This window comes from Salvelinus fontinalis, chromosome 25, assembly GCF_029448725.1.
Source record: "Salvelinus fontinalis isolate EN_2023a chromosome 25, ASM2944872v1, whole genome shotgun sequence".
NCBI classification, from domain to species: Eukaryota; Metazoa; Chordata; class Actinopteri; order Salmoniformes; family Salmonidae; genus Salvelinus; species Salvelinus fontinalis.
The window spans coordinates 4,400,590-4,417,709 of record NC_074689.1 but is presented as its reverse complement, the minus strand read 5'-3'; the positions used below and the strand labels follow the sequence as shown (position 1 = coordinate 4,417,709).

General features: G+C 43.1%; 1 protein-coding gene across 2 annotated transcripts in view; it reads left to right on the top strand.

Annotated features, from left to right (window-relative positions):
* The first annotated feature begins 2,804 nt into the window (after positions 1 to 2,804).
* The window catches only part of LOC129822774 (rab effector MyRIP-like), a 145,194-nt gene continuing 130,878 nt past the window's right edge, over positions 2,805 to 17,120 (top strand). Inside the window, exons 1-2 of one of the 2 annotated variants that reach the window (XM_055881174.1) lie at positions 2,805 to 3,237; positions 12,029 to 12,192. In XM_055881174.1, the coding sequence (XP_055737149.1) occupies positions 12,083 to 12,192 (110 nt within the window). In that variant the 5' untranslated portion in view covers positions 2,805 to 3,237; positions 12,029 to 12,082. The remainder of the gene's footprint in view (positions 3,238 to 12,028; positions 12,193 to 17,120) is intronic. The other variant, XM_055881175.1, reaches the window with a different exon arrangement.

Sequence of the window (17,120 nt, the reverse complement as noted above, 5' to 3'; positions counted from 1 at the left end):
AAACACTTCAAAATGAGACGTTTTGGAGCAACCTCGAAATTTCACATTTGGAGAATGTGGAGGAACATCCAATTCTGCAGTGAGACTGTGAGGGCTTGTTGAACTGTCCCCATTGATTTCTGAAGAAAAGTCAAATGAATGTTATCAGCTCGCCACCTAATCTACACAGCAGAATGATCTATTAATTTTGTGTTAAATAAATTTGTACGAATTTAAAAAATAAATAAACACACACGTAACATATACAGTAGGGCGTTGTGGATTGCCAAGAGTGTGCAAAGCTGCCATCAAGGCAAAGGGTGGCTACTTTGAAGAATCTCAAATATAACATATCTTTTGATTTGTTTAACACTTTTTTGGTCACTACATGATTTCATGTGTGTTATTTCATAGTTTTGATGTCTTCACTATTATTCTACAATCCAAATAAAGAAAAACCCTTGAATGAGTAGGTGTCCAAACCTTACTGGTACTGTAATACGAAATGGATGATGCAGTCAGTGGCGACCCATCATTTAGGGCAGGTGGGGCTTTTGCGCAAATAGTAATTATAAAAAAATATACATATATATATTTTGGGGGGGCTTGCCTGTTTTGCATGTTATTTTGGCATTAATACGTGTCACATATCAGTTTGAAAACAATGTAAGAAATATATATATCATTGAGTTTATAAAGCTACATACAAACATGGTCTCTTTGTTGTTTTCTTGAGTAAGGCAGCTCCAAAATGCAGATGTTTCAGCCTAGCTCAGTGCTTTATGTGGTCGGGCAAGCCAGCAGAAAATATGGAGTGTTGCGCTGTGATTGGCTCAGTGTTCTGTTACTCATGGGGACACAACGTCACCGCCAAGTCTAAGGGTAGTTAGAAAATTCAAGCCCCTTGGGTGCTGCCATAGAGTTACATTAGAAGTGCCCATCCAAGAAGGCTCAAGGTCATTGGCCACAGTTAAAATGACATCAAATCACGTTATATCTACAGTAGCTTTGATTGGACTGATCATGTCAACATCATACTTTCAAAATCTTAGTCTGAATCAAGTCGACAATCTACTGGCAAATCCTTTTTAATCCTTGTCATATGAAGAGCATTAATGAAGAGAAATTATAAATAAAACCTATCGGTGCTCATCGGCCATTGAACATAAACATTACACAACAAGTTGGAAGTCACAAATTCAACAATTCGTGGTTTGGGAGGAATCAGTGGCTAACTGCAAGCATTGCAACGCAATCATTAGCCTGCTATTCAGTGGAGTGGCTATGTGGTTCCAAGTCTAAGATTAAGGGTCTCTTTTCCTAGTTTAAAATGATAAACATTCAACATTGGACATACTGTCTATGAAGCATGATTTGTGCCACGCACAAGACAACTGTTAACTCAGAACTGCAAAATCTGACTTTATTGAGTTCAAGATGACTGGGACGTCGGAAAAAACGAGCTACGACTGAGAAAATACGTTTTGAACTTTCATCCCACTGTAAATCTGGAACTAGGGCCTCTTTCTAGAGCTACAACCGGAAGATTACTGACGTCATCTTGATTTAACCTTTTTTCTCAAGTTCCCAGTTGTCTTGAAAGCACCACAAATCCAGAAAATGGCAGACTTTGATTACAAAATTTGCTCACGAAGGACAGCTGTGCAACCTTCCTGTTCAAGTGAGCACAGCACAACAATGTGAGTTCAAAAATGTATTGTATGCTTCTGCATAAATTATGTAATATGCCAGGGAGATATGTATACTGTAGCTAAGAAAGTAATACTAAGTGTATGTTGTGTAGTAAGCTGTTAGTAGCCCATGCGCCTCACCCTAATAATTTGGTCTATTTTCACCTCTTAATTTTGCCAACTGTTCTTACTTGGTGGTGCACATGTAGCCTTTAACCTGTTTTGGAGAAATGTAGTAATCAAATATTGTAAGAGCTTTCATTGTCTGCTTATATGCCCCCTTTATTTATCCTACAGTTCTGACCTGGTGTACAGGGAGAATACTGTAAGAACAGCCCATGTTCTGAATTCTGTCGCTGCACTTTTCAAAAGTGCTGAACAAATAGTTATATTGACTATGGACGTCCTAGCTGGCTCATTAATGTCTTAATCAAAATTATGGATTGCCTCTTTCGCTGCCAGACAAGGCTCCGCTGATAGCCAGGTGTAGCAGTGGTAAGGTGTTGGGACTGCTGTTGGGATAGCTTTATGTAGGCCCTAACAGTTTGTGGGCACCGTTTGTCACCGTTATAGTGCAATTAATGTATTGTTTAGTGTTGTGTTGTGTAGTGTAGTGGCTTTTCTGGCATGCATCCCAAATAAAACATTTTGCCCCACCAAGATTTACATGCTATAATTGCCACTTGATGTAGTTGGCAATAGGATTACATAGTACATAAAAAACGGGGACCCGTTTTGGTTCGTGAGCACCACTTTTAAAATTGCTGGCTGAAACTGAACAAAAGTTCTGGATCATCACTTTAATTGAGTCATTTGAACCAATGCTGAGAAAGACAGGAGATATGTCCAATTAGTTAACTCGTTTTTGTCTCTCCGCACACATCTCAACAGAGGTGCTATCCGGAATCCTTGGGACGTCCCTATCCTAAACCCCAACCTTAACCAAACCCTTACCTTAATTAAACGTTTAAAATGTCAACTTCAATGGGGTAGGGACATTCCAAGGACCCCGGATAGCACTGACAGAGTGTCGGTGGCGTTGTGAATGTACGCATCGCGCGAGTTAATTCTGCGGTAGCGGGGCGCGCAATGCTTCTTCGAGAAAAGAGTAGCGGTGTTGGCTTGCGGCTCTCCCATTGGCTGTCCCACAGGATGCCCAGGTGTTGACAGAGATGGAATCAGCAGCTGGATCTCACGACGATGCCTGACAGAGACACCGAAAGTGAGGCTCGCCTTGCTATCTTTCCAATTGTAGCCTATGCTACCCAGATTTTAATAGAATTTAACAGTATAATTATCAACAAGGAGAACAAAGATATGTAGCGTTAAATCCTCACATCGCCCGTCTGCGCCCTCCCTCTGTAATTCAAAACCTCGTGACTCCTCAATGGTGCCTGCTGCAACCGCTGCGTGGTGAAAATAACCTGAAGACAAGGCTGTCAAAGTATCTGAGACGCATCTAAAGGAAGTTTACACTTGTCGGTTTATCTGAATGCTTCCTTCCACGTTGTGTGTCCGGGAGAGCCCTCTCGTTGGAGGCTGTAGCTGGTGGTCATCCGGCGCTCGTGTAAGTGATCGATTATCACATTAACTTCTCATGTATTATAGTCTACCTTTGCGATATCATCACAAATAGCATTGACCAAAATTATGAATTCCATGATGCAAGATTGAAATGAACTTTGTCCTTGTTGAGAAATAGGCAGACACTTGTCATGGATTCTATCCAAACGTTTGTTTACCTCGTTATAGCCTAACCATATGGACAGGACAGATATTGTAATTTTATTTAATTTTTATTAATTAGTCTATAGATTGTGTGTTTTTATGATAAAGGTAACAAGAACACATAGTGGGGACCGACGTCCACTCACCACATTCGTTTATCAGCAACACCTGTTATGCATGTTGAACACTGATGTTGATGCATGCCATATTCTCATTGATAATCTGTTTCAACAAAACATTGCAAACGTGGCAGTCAGAACGGTGGATGGATAGGCTGGACTGCAACAATTGATTTCATGACCCACTGTGCACAGACGTCAACTCAACGTCTATTCCACGTTGGTTCAACATCATTTCATTGAAATTAAGTGGAATCAACGTTCATTTAACCAGTGTGCGCCCAGTTAGGGAGATTCGATCTGATTGTGTAGATTACACTGTGATTTAAATGCCAATGTAGGTATGTATAGCCATATACATAGAATCTCCTTCATGTAATGTGACCTGAAAATCGGTGTGAATGCGACATATCAGTCCCAACATGGTCAATTTCATGACGCAGGGGTATATAGGTATATACGCAGGGGTATGTAGGTAAACAAGTGTTTGGAAACCTCTGACCGAGCAAGAAGGAGTAGGCCTAGGTCAAAAAAACAATGGCGATGAATGAATATGCTGGAGAATGTGTGAGCGTAAGTCACGAGAGTGGGTTGTGGGGATTTAAATCAGGGGGAGAATGTCGGGCTGTCAACAAGTGATGGCTTGCAGTCATACCCTTAGGGGGCGAGTCTGGACTGGGGGACTGCTGGCGTTTATATTACTACGGTAACGTTATATTCCAGTATGTATCATTTCTATTCGGAGCTTAAACATAAGACAAGCATGCATACTGAGAGTTGGTGTCTTTGATGCCTTGACTCTGACACCAGTTGCTCTCACCTGTTGGCCAGCAATGTGATGCGTGCCAATGGTTGACAATGTGACCATACAGACTGCGAAATGCTCAAGAGTTATTATTTCATGGACACAAGATGACAAGGGAATAACTCATCAAAATAAACGGGTCATATACTACTGCACCTGTCTTTTAAATCCAACAATATCCTACTCTGGATTAACTATTGGCTACCCACAATAGTTGACATCAACATACCACATTGTGTACTTGTCTCTGATCTAATACACCGGTGTGATGTGTATGTTCATATTCTAGGAACCAGTCTCAATTTGATTTCACATCCATTTGGTGAGACGTGTTTTTGTGTCGTAGCGGTGTGTGGGTAAAATCACCGGGGAAGCCAAGCCAGACAAAAAGCCAGGTTACAACCTATGTGTTGTGATAATTGTGTTGTTTGTTCTCGAACCTGCTAGTTCATAATTGTGCCTTGCGGCCGTGATATATATATATATATATATATATATATATATATATATATATATATAGTCCTAAGGCCGAGACAATAAGAAGAAACCGCAAGCTCTGTCCGGTGAAGTACACAAAGCATGTTGCATGTAACAAACAGTTCATTGACCTACAGCATTGGCAGACAAGTTACTGTAATGTTACCGACATTTTCGGACTTGATTTAACAATTGATTTAGAACCACGGAGAGTTACCGCAAGTCTTAGAGAACACAGGAGCTGCCTCCACTATTCCAGCACCATTTCAACTTTTCAAAATCATCAAAGCACCAATGCTTAGTCTAATAAATACAGTGACAACTAAAAGATACCAAAAACAATTTAGTCCAATCAACGTAAGATAGATATGATGTGGCTGGCTATAGTTCTGATTTGTGTATGTGTGTGTGTATGCGTTCTTGCAAGTAGAAAAAATACCCTACTTGTGGAGAAACACCAATGCCATGCTCCTCGCTTTCATGTTGACGAAACGGTCTATGAATCTGTCATACAGTATATGCTTTTATTTTTTGTTGTCTTAGGCTAGCAAGCATTTTAGCCAGGTAGCCTAACTTTTTAAAATTTAACTAGGCAAGTCAGTTAAGAACAAATTCTTATTTACAATGAAGGCCCACACCGGCTAAACCCGAATGATGCTGGGCCAATTGTGCGCCGCCCTATGTGACTCCCAATCACGGCCGGATGTGATACAGCCCAGTTTCGGACCAGGGTGACTGTAGTGACACCTCTAGCACTGAGATGCAGTGCCTTAGACCGCTGCGCCACTTAGAACGAGCCCTTTCATGGGCAATATTAGCTAGTTAACATTAGCCTTCTACATCTAGCTTCTTCCATCCTCTCAGTCCAGGGGCACAATGTATGAATTTATGGTGGGATTAGAACCACCGTTATAATCATTGGCCAGTACAGAGAATTAAGTAAAACCACAAGTCCAAATCCCTATCTCCATCCATGGCTAATTTAGGAAAGGGACAATTTTAGCTAGTTAGCTAGCCAGCCACCAGAGGACAACAACACAACGAAATGCAACAATTCAAGTTGTTTCTGTCAAGTACGTGTTTCTCTTGATGCGATCTGATAGGAGTGAAGTCAAATCCAAACTTGAGAATTTTTTGGGGTGAGCCAGGACCATTCACAATTGAGCTCACTCAGTATAGCTCAATGCTGATTGGCTTTTATTTTATACCTTTTTTATCAAGGGAGGACAAATGCTCGCTGGCTTCCATTGCATTCAATGCTACAGGTGTCAACAATGTCATATTCTTTATGACCAGACAGCATCAGATAGATGGCTTTCACATACAGAGACAGAGGGGGACTATTTTGCTCGCTCGGAGGCTTTCTCCGGTGAGATACATTCAGCCTCTTGCGAATTGAAGGAAAATTATGAAAACACAGGGAGACGAAGGATAAATTATTCGTTTTTTTTCTTGGTCATTTTTTGGGCGGGAAGCCTGGCTTCCCTTGGCATCCATGAATACACGCCACTGTTCGTCAGCACAGTTACACAGTAATTTATTCACAGAAACCGTTGCTGCTGCAGTGCCAGCAGGTTGTGAATACAATGCAGCATATTCTCACCTTGGCACCTACTAGAGGGTGGTAATTGGGAGGCAGGTGCGGGGTGTGATAACAAAATGATTGACAGTTACAAATGACCAGGTGTTCGGGACAAAGCCCCAGAATGGAGGCCACTCCTGACAGATAGTCCTAGGGAGAATCTCAAATGCTTACTCCTCGTGTCCTCTCTTCTTGCCTCCATCTCAAAACCCATTGGAGGAGAAGGTCAGCGGGGAGGGACCTCTGGCGTTTTCATCCAATGGGTTTTGAGAAGGAGGCGAAGAGAGAGGATGCGAGGAGTAAGCACTTGAGATTCTCCCCTAGTTACTTCTAAGCCCTTAGGAGGATTGGAAACTGTCTACTTCCTGACACATTAGTCAGACAAGACAAATGGCCAAATGGACACAAGCAAAGGCAATTATGCCAGATAATTGGGACACTTTTTGAAGATACTTGGTGGACTTTCAAATCCAGTTAATTTGTTCTTGCGCTTTAGGTGCCCCTTTTGCACAAGTGACAGCGCCACTATGGAGTATCACCTATGATCTATTTCAATTGTTTTCACACCCTCTATATCCAGCATTCACCCTAATAGCACAGAGCCATGCTATGCGTCACACATCGTAGGCCCTACAGCACGCCAACGAGTAAACCTCAAGCGGATAAGTCCATTCATTTTATTCATAAGATGCGTTTTAGAATAAAAAAATGTCCTTCTCAGTCACTCGGCGGAGGCGTCCCAAATGGCACACTGTTCCCTACATAGTGCACTACTTTTGACCATAGGGTGCCATTTTAAGACGTAGACGGAGAGTGCGGTTCTCTCCCTTCTGGTTAAGGCTGAGCACTGATCCTTAAGCTGGCCTCGAAGAGGCTAAAACAAGCAGTTAATTTAGCGCTTGGCTGCTGCTGCCTTTTGAGCTCTCTCACACACACACACACACACACACACACACACACACACACACACACACACACACACACACACACACACACACACACACACACACACACACACACACACACACACACACACACACACACACACACACACACACACACACACACACACACACACACACACACACACACACACACACACACACACACACACACACACACACACACACACACACACACACACACACACACACACACACACACACACACACACACACACACACACACACACACACACACACACACACACACACACACACACACACACACACACACACACACACACACACACACACACACACACACACACACACACACACACACACACACACACACACACACACACACACACACACACACACACACACACACACACACACACACACACACACACACACACACACACACACACACACACACACACACACACACACACACACACACACACACACACACACACACACACACACACACACACACACACACACACACACACACACACACACACAGGCCTGCTTTTTATCCATCCATCTGCTGTGGAGCCCTAGCCCAGTTGCATTGACACCATTACTGTATGGGGAAAGAACTCCATATACTTTAAAATGACTCAAACCGAATCGAAACTGTGTAGAAGTGATAATGGACCTACATTCATAGTTTCTTGACCAGCTCGCTTATAATCACTGAATTGAAAGCTCGACAGTCATAGAGCATAACACATTTCCAAAACGATGAATGTTTGACGGCAAAGAATAGCGCACTACCAATTTTCAGTGCGGCCCTCCGGACCTCGTTGAAGACAGAACTCGGCCCCCGGGACTAAATTAGTTTTACACCCCTGCTATACGTGTGGAAATCTGTCTGTGAAAAATAGGGAGTCCATTCTATCTTGAACATCCTTAGCTGAGAGATACAGGACTTTCATTCTCCTGTCCATCTTCTATCCAACCATTGTCATGTCCTGGTTGCTGCTCTGTTACATATTCCCAATGCCTGTTCTCTCAATACTCGTACAGTAGCCATTTATTTTCTCATTTACTCACTCACAAGGGCAGTGAAGTCAAAGCTGGGCAACAACAAGCATTGTTTGTTTACGTAAAGAGAAAGCATCGGGTAAAACACTATATACTGAAGAGGAGCTTTGCATTGTGGGATCGATAGCATCTGTGTTGATGACTCAGTCCGAGGTAAGCAGTGGTGATGGATTAGCATAGCTATCTCAGTTAGGGCAGTAGGGTGATGTTGCCCCTAGACGCTGATCTGGGCTCAGTCCTGCATTTCCCCCACTAATGGTTAAGGTTAGGATTGGGGAAGGGGAAGCTGATCCTAGATCTGTCCCTAGGGAAAACCTCAATCCGGAGTGGAGGCACTCTGAATGGGGCTGTCTGATTCCCTGTGTTTAGTGGACACGAGTCACATGACTTCTCTTATGAGTTGTTATTTTCATTCACTAGAGCTTGCAGTGACTCACTTAGTAACGATCCATGCTTTAATGCAACAGTATCTTTTGTGGTGCACAATACGAGGTAGAAGAGCTATCTATCTTAGCTCTTTGAAATCGATATAGCTAGTTTCTGAACACGTGTCTTGAAGGATAGGCTATACACATTTTTGAAAGACATTGAAATTTGTCTTGACAATTTCCAAACACCGTAGCAGGTCGGCACAGTTTGGTATCTGAGGGTTGCATCCCAAATGGCACCCTATATAGTGCACTACTATAATCCACACATCCTGCTGTGCTGCTGCATTCAGGCTGATCCAAGCCTAATTTGTGCTATTGTTTTAGGTTGTGGGATAGTGGGTGTGTTATGGACAGTGTGTGACACATGTGGTGACATCTGCCCGGGAGAGGGTGTGTGGACATGCGTGCACGTGTAGTAGGGAATGCATCATCAATGAAAACAGTCTTGTGGGGAACGATGGCTGCCACGGAGCCTAAATCTCTGAGTCACCCTGGCGAGCGGATGCAGACACACACACACACACACACACACACACACACACACACACACAGAGGCATAATTGATGCCCTCCACCCCCTGTCCTTGACATGACTATAAAAAGCAGGACTGAATAACTGCCTCCTCCTGTGGGTTTCGGAGTAATGATACATTTTCCCTCCACTAGTCTACACATATGTCTACCCCAAATGGCACCCTATTCCCTAATATAGTGCACTACATTTGACCAAGGCCCTATGGGTACTGGTCAAAAGGAGTGCCATTATATAGGGAATAGGGTGCCATTTGGGACGCACACTAGGACTGTACTACCTGCCTACCGCTATGGCCCTCCCCAACGCCTGAGCCAAAGGCAGATACAGTACAATAAATAGCTTGTTCCTCTTTTCCTACCGTACGTCGGAGACAGAGCAATCAACTCCAGGAAGTCCAGCGGCAGAGCCAGGGGTAGGACGGGCGATGGTCTTGTGCTGTATTCTCCCCTCTCTCTCTCATCACCAGGATCATCTTTATCAGTAGGGACACAGGTATTGGACCACGGGGGCCTTGAAGCCTCTTGTGTGCAACTGAGGAAAGACTCAAAAGTATTATTAGAATGTGTGTCCAGAAAGCAGTTGTTCCTTAGTCAGTCAGAAATACAAGGCACAGTATTGCAGCCTTAAGAGTGTGATATACAATATAATGTGAAATGCTGAAATCCCATCCAGTTATGCCAGGAGACTTTCCCCCTGTGGACAGTCAAAGATGGTGGTCTTGAAGTGCTCTCGTGTCTAAGCCAGAGTGGGTGGTCTTGTGAATGGCATCATTATGCATTTTTAAGCTGAACCACAGCAGCTTACTAAGACCCAGCCTGAAAGATTTCTCAGCTTTTTCCCCCCACAAACGCTGCTGAGAACGTGACACTGTGTGTTTGTGGCCAAATGTGCTCTTCATCTATTGTGCATGTGTGTATATATATCAGAAGCTGACTGAAAACAGATGTGTTTTCAACGTACAATATGACATTGGAAATTGATTGCCAATTAGATAGCTTTGACATGACAAAAGGCAACTGTCATTTTCCCGGTATGAAACGACTGAATATGACGTCTACCCCTTCCATCCATCCTTGTCAAAAGGATTCTGAGGATGAGGCTAGGTAAATTAGGGAGCGCATAATTCTCTGAGCTTATGATTCACCATTCTCTTTCCATCCCCTCTCATTTCACTCAGTAGGGATGTGCAGCATCCACGCTCATATGCATGTAAGATGCAGTTACTTTATTGTTCACTTACATGGAAATTCATGTACACTACAATACAACATAAAACAATACAAAAACACTGGAAATGGAATGTATACTGAACAAAAATATAAACGCATTTCAACGATTTTACTGAGCGACAGTTCATATAAGGAAATCAGTAAATTGAAATTAAATTAATTAGGCCCTAATCTATGGATTTCTTATGAGTGGGCAGGGGCGCAGCCAGGACCAGCCAATCAGAATGAGTTTCTCCCCACAAAAGGGCTTTATTACAGTCAAAAATACTCCTCGGTTTCATCAGCTGTCCGGGTGGCTGGTTTCAGATCATCCCGCAGGTGAGGAAGCCGGATGTGGGGATCCTGGGCTGGTGGGTTACACGTGGTCTACGGTTGTGAGGCCGGTTGGACGTACTGAAGAATTCTCTAAAATGACGTTGGAGGTGGCTTATTCTCCGGCAACAGCTCTGGTGGACATTCCTGCAGTCAGCATGTCAATGGCACGCTCCCTCAACTTGAGACATCTGTGGCATTGTGTTGTGTGACAAAACCGCACATTTGAGTGTCCTTTTTATTGTCCCCAGCACAAGGCACACCTGTGTAATGATCATGCTATTTAATCGGCTTCTTGATATGCCACACCTGTCAGGTGGATGATTTATCTTGGCAAAGAAGATATGCTCACTACCAAGGATGTAAAATTTGTACATAATATTTTTGAGAAATACAGTGCATTCAGAAAGTATTCAGACCCCTTTCACGTTTTCCACATTTTGTTACTTTACAGCCTTATTCTAAAATGAATTTAAATTGTTTTTCCCTTCATCAATCTACACACAATACCCCATAATGACAAAGCCGAAACAGGTTTTTAGAAATGTTAGCAACTGAAGTATATAATTTACAAATGTGTTCAGACACTTTACTCAGTACTTTGCTGAAGCACCTTTTTGGCAGCAATTACAGCCTTGAGTATTCTTGGGTATGACACTACAAGGTTGGCACACCTGTATTTGGGGAGTTTCTCCCATTCTTCTCTGCAGATCCTATCAAGCTCTGTCAGGTTGGATGGGGAGCGTTGCTGCACAGCTATTTTCAGGTCTCTCCAGAGATGTTTGACTGGGTTCAAGTCCGGGCTCTGGCTGGGCCACTTAATTTGCTTTGAGTTAAAATACATTTGCAAAAATGTCTAAACCTGTTTTCGCTTCGTCATTGTGGGTAGATTGATGAGGGGGGAAAAATATTTTATCAATTTTAGAATAAGGCTGTAACGTAACAAAATGTTGAAAAAGTAAAATGGGTCTGAATACTTTCCGAATGCATTGTAAGCTTTTTGTACATTTTCTTGGTTCTTTTTATTTCAGCTCATGAAATATGGGACCAACACTTTACATGTTGAGTTTGTTTTTGTTCAGTAGAGATGGTCCATAACTGTGTCTATAAATACTTTCTCCTCTCTCTAAACCCCCCTGCTCCCCAGTGACCCAGTGCCCCCCTGCAGCAGCACCCCGTGGCGGTGGCAAGGCCAGGAGAGATGGGGCGCAAGCTGGACCTGTCGGGCCTGACGGACGACGAGGCGGAGCATGTGCTGAAGGTGGTGCAGAGGGACATGAAGCTGAGGAAGAAGGAGGAGGACAGGCTCAGGTGAGATGGGGGGGGATTGGGGGCAGGGAAGGGGGGCCACTGCATGAAAAATGGGATTTGCGGTTCTGATATTTGAGGAAGTATACCATGTTTCCGGAAATGTTTTATTCCTGTGACAATTTACAACTCAAAACACAAATTAAATGACTGAACATTTGGTGCCCCCAGGACTACCTGGTATAAGATTCTCCTTACAGAAGTTAATACACTTCTCCAATGGAGAAGAGTGCTTCTTTTTAGCTGATAGCCATGTTATCCAAGTCTTTCACATAACTATGTGAGTTTGAGGAAAGATATTGCGGGAAAGATATTTGTGCTGATCCTGCTGGATTTCATGGGGGGGCTAAGATGTGACTGTCTCTTCAGCCTAGTCAGACTGTGTGCATGTCAGACACTTAGGGTCTTGAGGTCAGGGTCTGGTCGGGAGGTCAGGCCTCAGGGTGCTGCTCTGATGTCATACCCTGCTTCTTCACACATCCCTGAGAGGTAAAGTCTTCTGTCAGATGCGACACGCCTCCTCCAACCTCCTCCTCCATTGTGCCTCCCTGCCTCTGTCCCTCTCCTCACATTTCAACCCTCTCTTCCCTCTCCCTTCCATCTATCCCTCCCTCTGTATCGCTCTCTCTCTCTCTCTCTCTCTCTCTCTCTGTGACAAGCTGCAGCTAGGGGATACAGTGTTCTGATGTTGACAGGCTCTTGTGGAAATCGGTCATCCGATTTTATAGGCAGATCAGACCGTCTGGTTTGTGATGCATCAGCAAGCCTCTTGTGAGGATGCCTCGAGCCGTCCCGAAATGATCATACAGATCTATCAAACGGAATATGGAAATACATGTACATATACATTTAAAGGGTTGTCAAGTTTCACTTTTTACCGTGTTATGCTCTCCAGTCCCTACATTTGATCAAGAGCCCAAAGTACCGCAGTAGCTTTTTACACTTCTAGGCCTATCATTGTGTTACAGGGCACCACAGTGGTGACCTACCATGGGATGATGTGTATCGACATGAATGCAGTCTATTGGTTTGTTTTGTTTTTTTACCCAGTGAAGAACTTTTATTATTATTATTACAGAACAGTATCATATCCTGTATTGCCAGACTCTGTATTCTCACATTCACTCAGTTTATAAGGGGAAGGCTGGATCGAGGCTACATTATTATTGACCAGACAGCAGACAGCAGTGGTCTTGAGTCAGCAACACTTGATTTAGACCCTTCTGGGGTTTGTCTAATCAAGACGGGGCTAATGGCTAGCTAGCTTCACCAAGAATTACTGGGAAATACAATATGTCCTCTCTGCAAAGTCTTTTTCAAATGATCAAAACCAAAGAAACCTTTGAAAAAAAAAAAAACACAATGTCGAGCCATTGGTGTTTCTCCCCGTTAAAAGATGAATAGCTAAATGGATGAATGTCCTTGTAAAAACATGCACATTTTCATTGGGAATTCTGTGGCTCATTAAAGAAATATTCAAGCTTTGTTGAAAGGAACACGAGTTGGAGCACAGTGGTTTAGACCAGTAAAGACCAGTGTAACTATATTAGATATACTAGATGCCCACTGACAACAAATCAAGTTACGTCTTATGTTTTCTTAGTTCGATTTGGTCTGTATTGTTCCTGAAAAGTAATTAGGTCTTCCGTTGGTTTTTGATTTCTCTGTGGACTTTCTCTGTTTCATAACAGAATCAACGGTGTGCAATAATCATTGCTCTTGAGAAATCGATAGTCGCCAGTCGAGGGCTCTCTGAGCAGTGCTGAACACTTGCTCAAATTCGTTCACGTCTATCTCACTCCTGAGGTTGGTTGGAGTGCAGAGGTCCTGGGTTTGAGCCTCGGGGTTAGCCGAATCGGGAGGAAGTGGTACTCGCTAAGCAAGCAGCGGGACGCCCTTCACAGTCGTGACTCGGATATGCAGTTGCGCTCAGCTCAACGGTGGCGTCGCTGTTGGGTAAGTTTGAGAAGTGAATGTCGAACATGGGGATGTGCGAAACTTACTACTCAGCCTGCGCCGCCAAATTGCTAGCTTCTCGCGTAAGACGTTTCAGGTGGGCTGTCGTGTGTGTGCTAGCTGGGCAGAGGTCCTGTGTTCGAGCCTCGGTGTGAGCCGAATCAGGAGGAAGTGGTACTCGCTAAGCAAGCAACTTTCAACCGTTACATGTGTATGGGGCATTAGGAAAAATCAAAGGCTTTGATTTCTGGTCAAACAGATGAAAAAGGGGTCCTTGAAGACCTCTGGCAGCAAAAGTCTTACGGTATTAGAAATCCATCACAATACAAAAATGTTGACATTATTATTTTTTGTTTGGTTTGATAATGTGCATTAGCTTATTAGCTAGCTAATATTAACATGCGCCTTCTACATCAATAGCAATATTAACGCAGCTAGCTTGCTAACATTGACTAGACCATAAAGCAACACACATGGACATGCATTGCCAAACAATGCTACTGCCAGCTTCTAGTTTGGCTGAGTGGCTGATGACTTCAAGGTCTTTGCTGTGTGAACACAGCAGAGATTGACTGCCGACACTGCTCAGGGGTGCTAAGTACTGTCGGCAAGCAGTACAATCCTTGACAATCCTACCCGTGTGTCTGAGCTATAAGAAGGATCAATCCCGACTTGACTAGGTTACAACACCAAAAACAAAGCCTGTTGTTCTCCTTTTGATATGAACACAGTCAGAAGGAAAGGACTGTTTTGAACATTACATGAATAAAAACAAAGCTATTATACCTATGCTAACAGTAGCAGATGGTAGTTTGGTTGTTTCAGGTTGTCGTACTCCCTTCCCCCTGGGGGGCTTTCCCTCCATGCTTGGCTGACTTTTTTGTTTCTTCTGTTTTAAATGACGCCAGCCTGCCGGAGTTATAAAGTGTCCCATGAATCCTTCAGAAGGCGAATTTACAAGTCTCAGCTGGCACTTCAAACGCTCCATTTTAATTTCCCTAGTGTTTCCTACTAAGAAATATCGAGGAACTTAATTGATAGTACCTTCTGACGCATAAATACTGCCCTGTCAGAAAAATGTAAATAACTAAATGATGTGCGTGTAATCAATCACAGCTTTTCTGTACGACTCAAGTTCTGCAATGTAAGTGACTTCTTCTTAAAGGTCCAATGCAGCCATTTTTCATCTCAAGATCAAATCGTTTCCGGGTAACAATTAAGTACCTTACTGTGATCGTTTTCACCATTTTAATTGAAAACAGAACAAAAATAGCTCCATAGCAAAGTGCAATTTCTCAAGCAAGTCTGGGAATGGTGTGAGTGGGGAAAACTGAAAACTAGCTGTTATTGGCAGAGGTTTGGAACTCTCTTATTAGTCTAACTATTTTACCGCCGGGTGACATCATCAGGAAGGCCAAACCATCCCACCCCAACAGGCAGAAATTTCATGCGGTCTTTTCAAACAGCTCTTACACTAAATGTGCATTATCATAATTTTCACAATTTCACAGTATTATTCCAACCTCAGTGTGGAAATATATATAAAACACAGGAAATCACGTTTTCACGGCCTTTAAACATTTATAGCTATTTCTTTACTACTATTGCTAAAGCTCGGTTTACTCAGTGATTTGTAATGCCAGTGAGCTAAATTGTCTCGGATGTATTGCTACTGTATGTCAACATAGTTAAATATTGGCTTGCTTAGTATGTCTTGCTACAGTAGATTTCCTTAAAATGTACAAGATGATGATGATGATGATGTGATTTTTACCCAATTATTATGTACAGTTACAGTATCTGCTGTCCAACCTCTGGCCTGCTTCCTCCTCTCACTGTAGCCAGCCTGCTGGAGTGTCTCATTACACCAGCACAGGGAATTCAGTCTCAGAGCTCAGCCAGAGAGATGGTTGAAGACAAGAGAACAAACAGCACTGACTCCCAAGGGACGGAGGGAAAGACAACAGAATGATAAAAATAACAATATCCAACCACCACTCTTTGTTTTTTGAAAGTTTCCCCAGGTCTGTCTGTTCTCTCTGCTTCCACCCACAGCAGCAGTGATTACTCCTGGAGATGGAGGAGATTGATCCATTAAAGGCCTGTTCCTGACTTGATAATGACTTACTCTTCCCATGCTCAGTCAGTCTTTACCTAGCTCACAGACGCCGCTGTTAATGAGCGTTTGACAAGTCTATCTTTACAGCCGTAGGCGAAAGTCAAGTCTCTGCATTTTGAGCGTCCTGTCTGTAACGCTAGTGGTTTGTGCGACGTAAAAATAGCATGATAATTGAACAATGTCTGGTGGCCAGTTTGCTATTCCTTTGTCCCGTGTAGACCAATTTTCTCTCTCTCTCTGTCTCTCTGTCTCTCTGTCTCTCTGTCTCTCTGTCTCTCTGTCTCTCTGTCTCTCTGTCTCTCTGTCTCTCTCGGGCTCTCAATTCAATAGACTTAAATGTCTTACATTGTCAAAGTATACATAGAACAAAAATGGTGGGACCAACAGCAATAATAATAGTAGTAGTGGAAATGGGATTACCATTTAATAGCAACTACAACAACAATATTAATGAGAATAATAATACATTAAAGCAATAGTAGTAGACCAGTCTCAACATGACTGAGAAGACACATGACATGGCATGAAAGCCAAAACTAAATGGGAAATATTATTGACATTACCTTACACTTTTCACTGGCTGTCCCTCAGGTTGTGGCAGGAGGACACATTTAGGCTTTTCACCCAATAAATACCCCTAACCCTTTTGTAGTTCCACATTCTTTGTAATGAATGATAATTTGGGGTAATAAATAGGTCTGAGTATTTGTCACAGTGTAATAGGAAATTCAGCTCTGTCGCTACCTCCCCCTGAGCAGAGTGAGCACAGCCTGTCCTCTCTGGGCAGCCAGGTTTGCCTGTGACAACCGGGCTCTATAGCCAGACTGTGCTCACTGGGTCTGTACCTAGTCAGTGT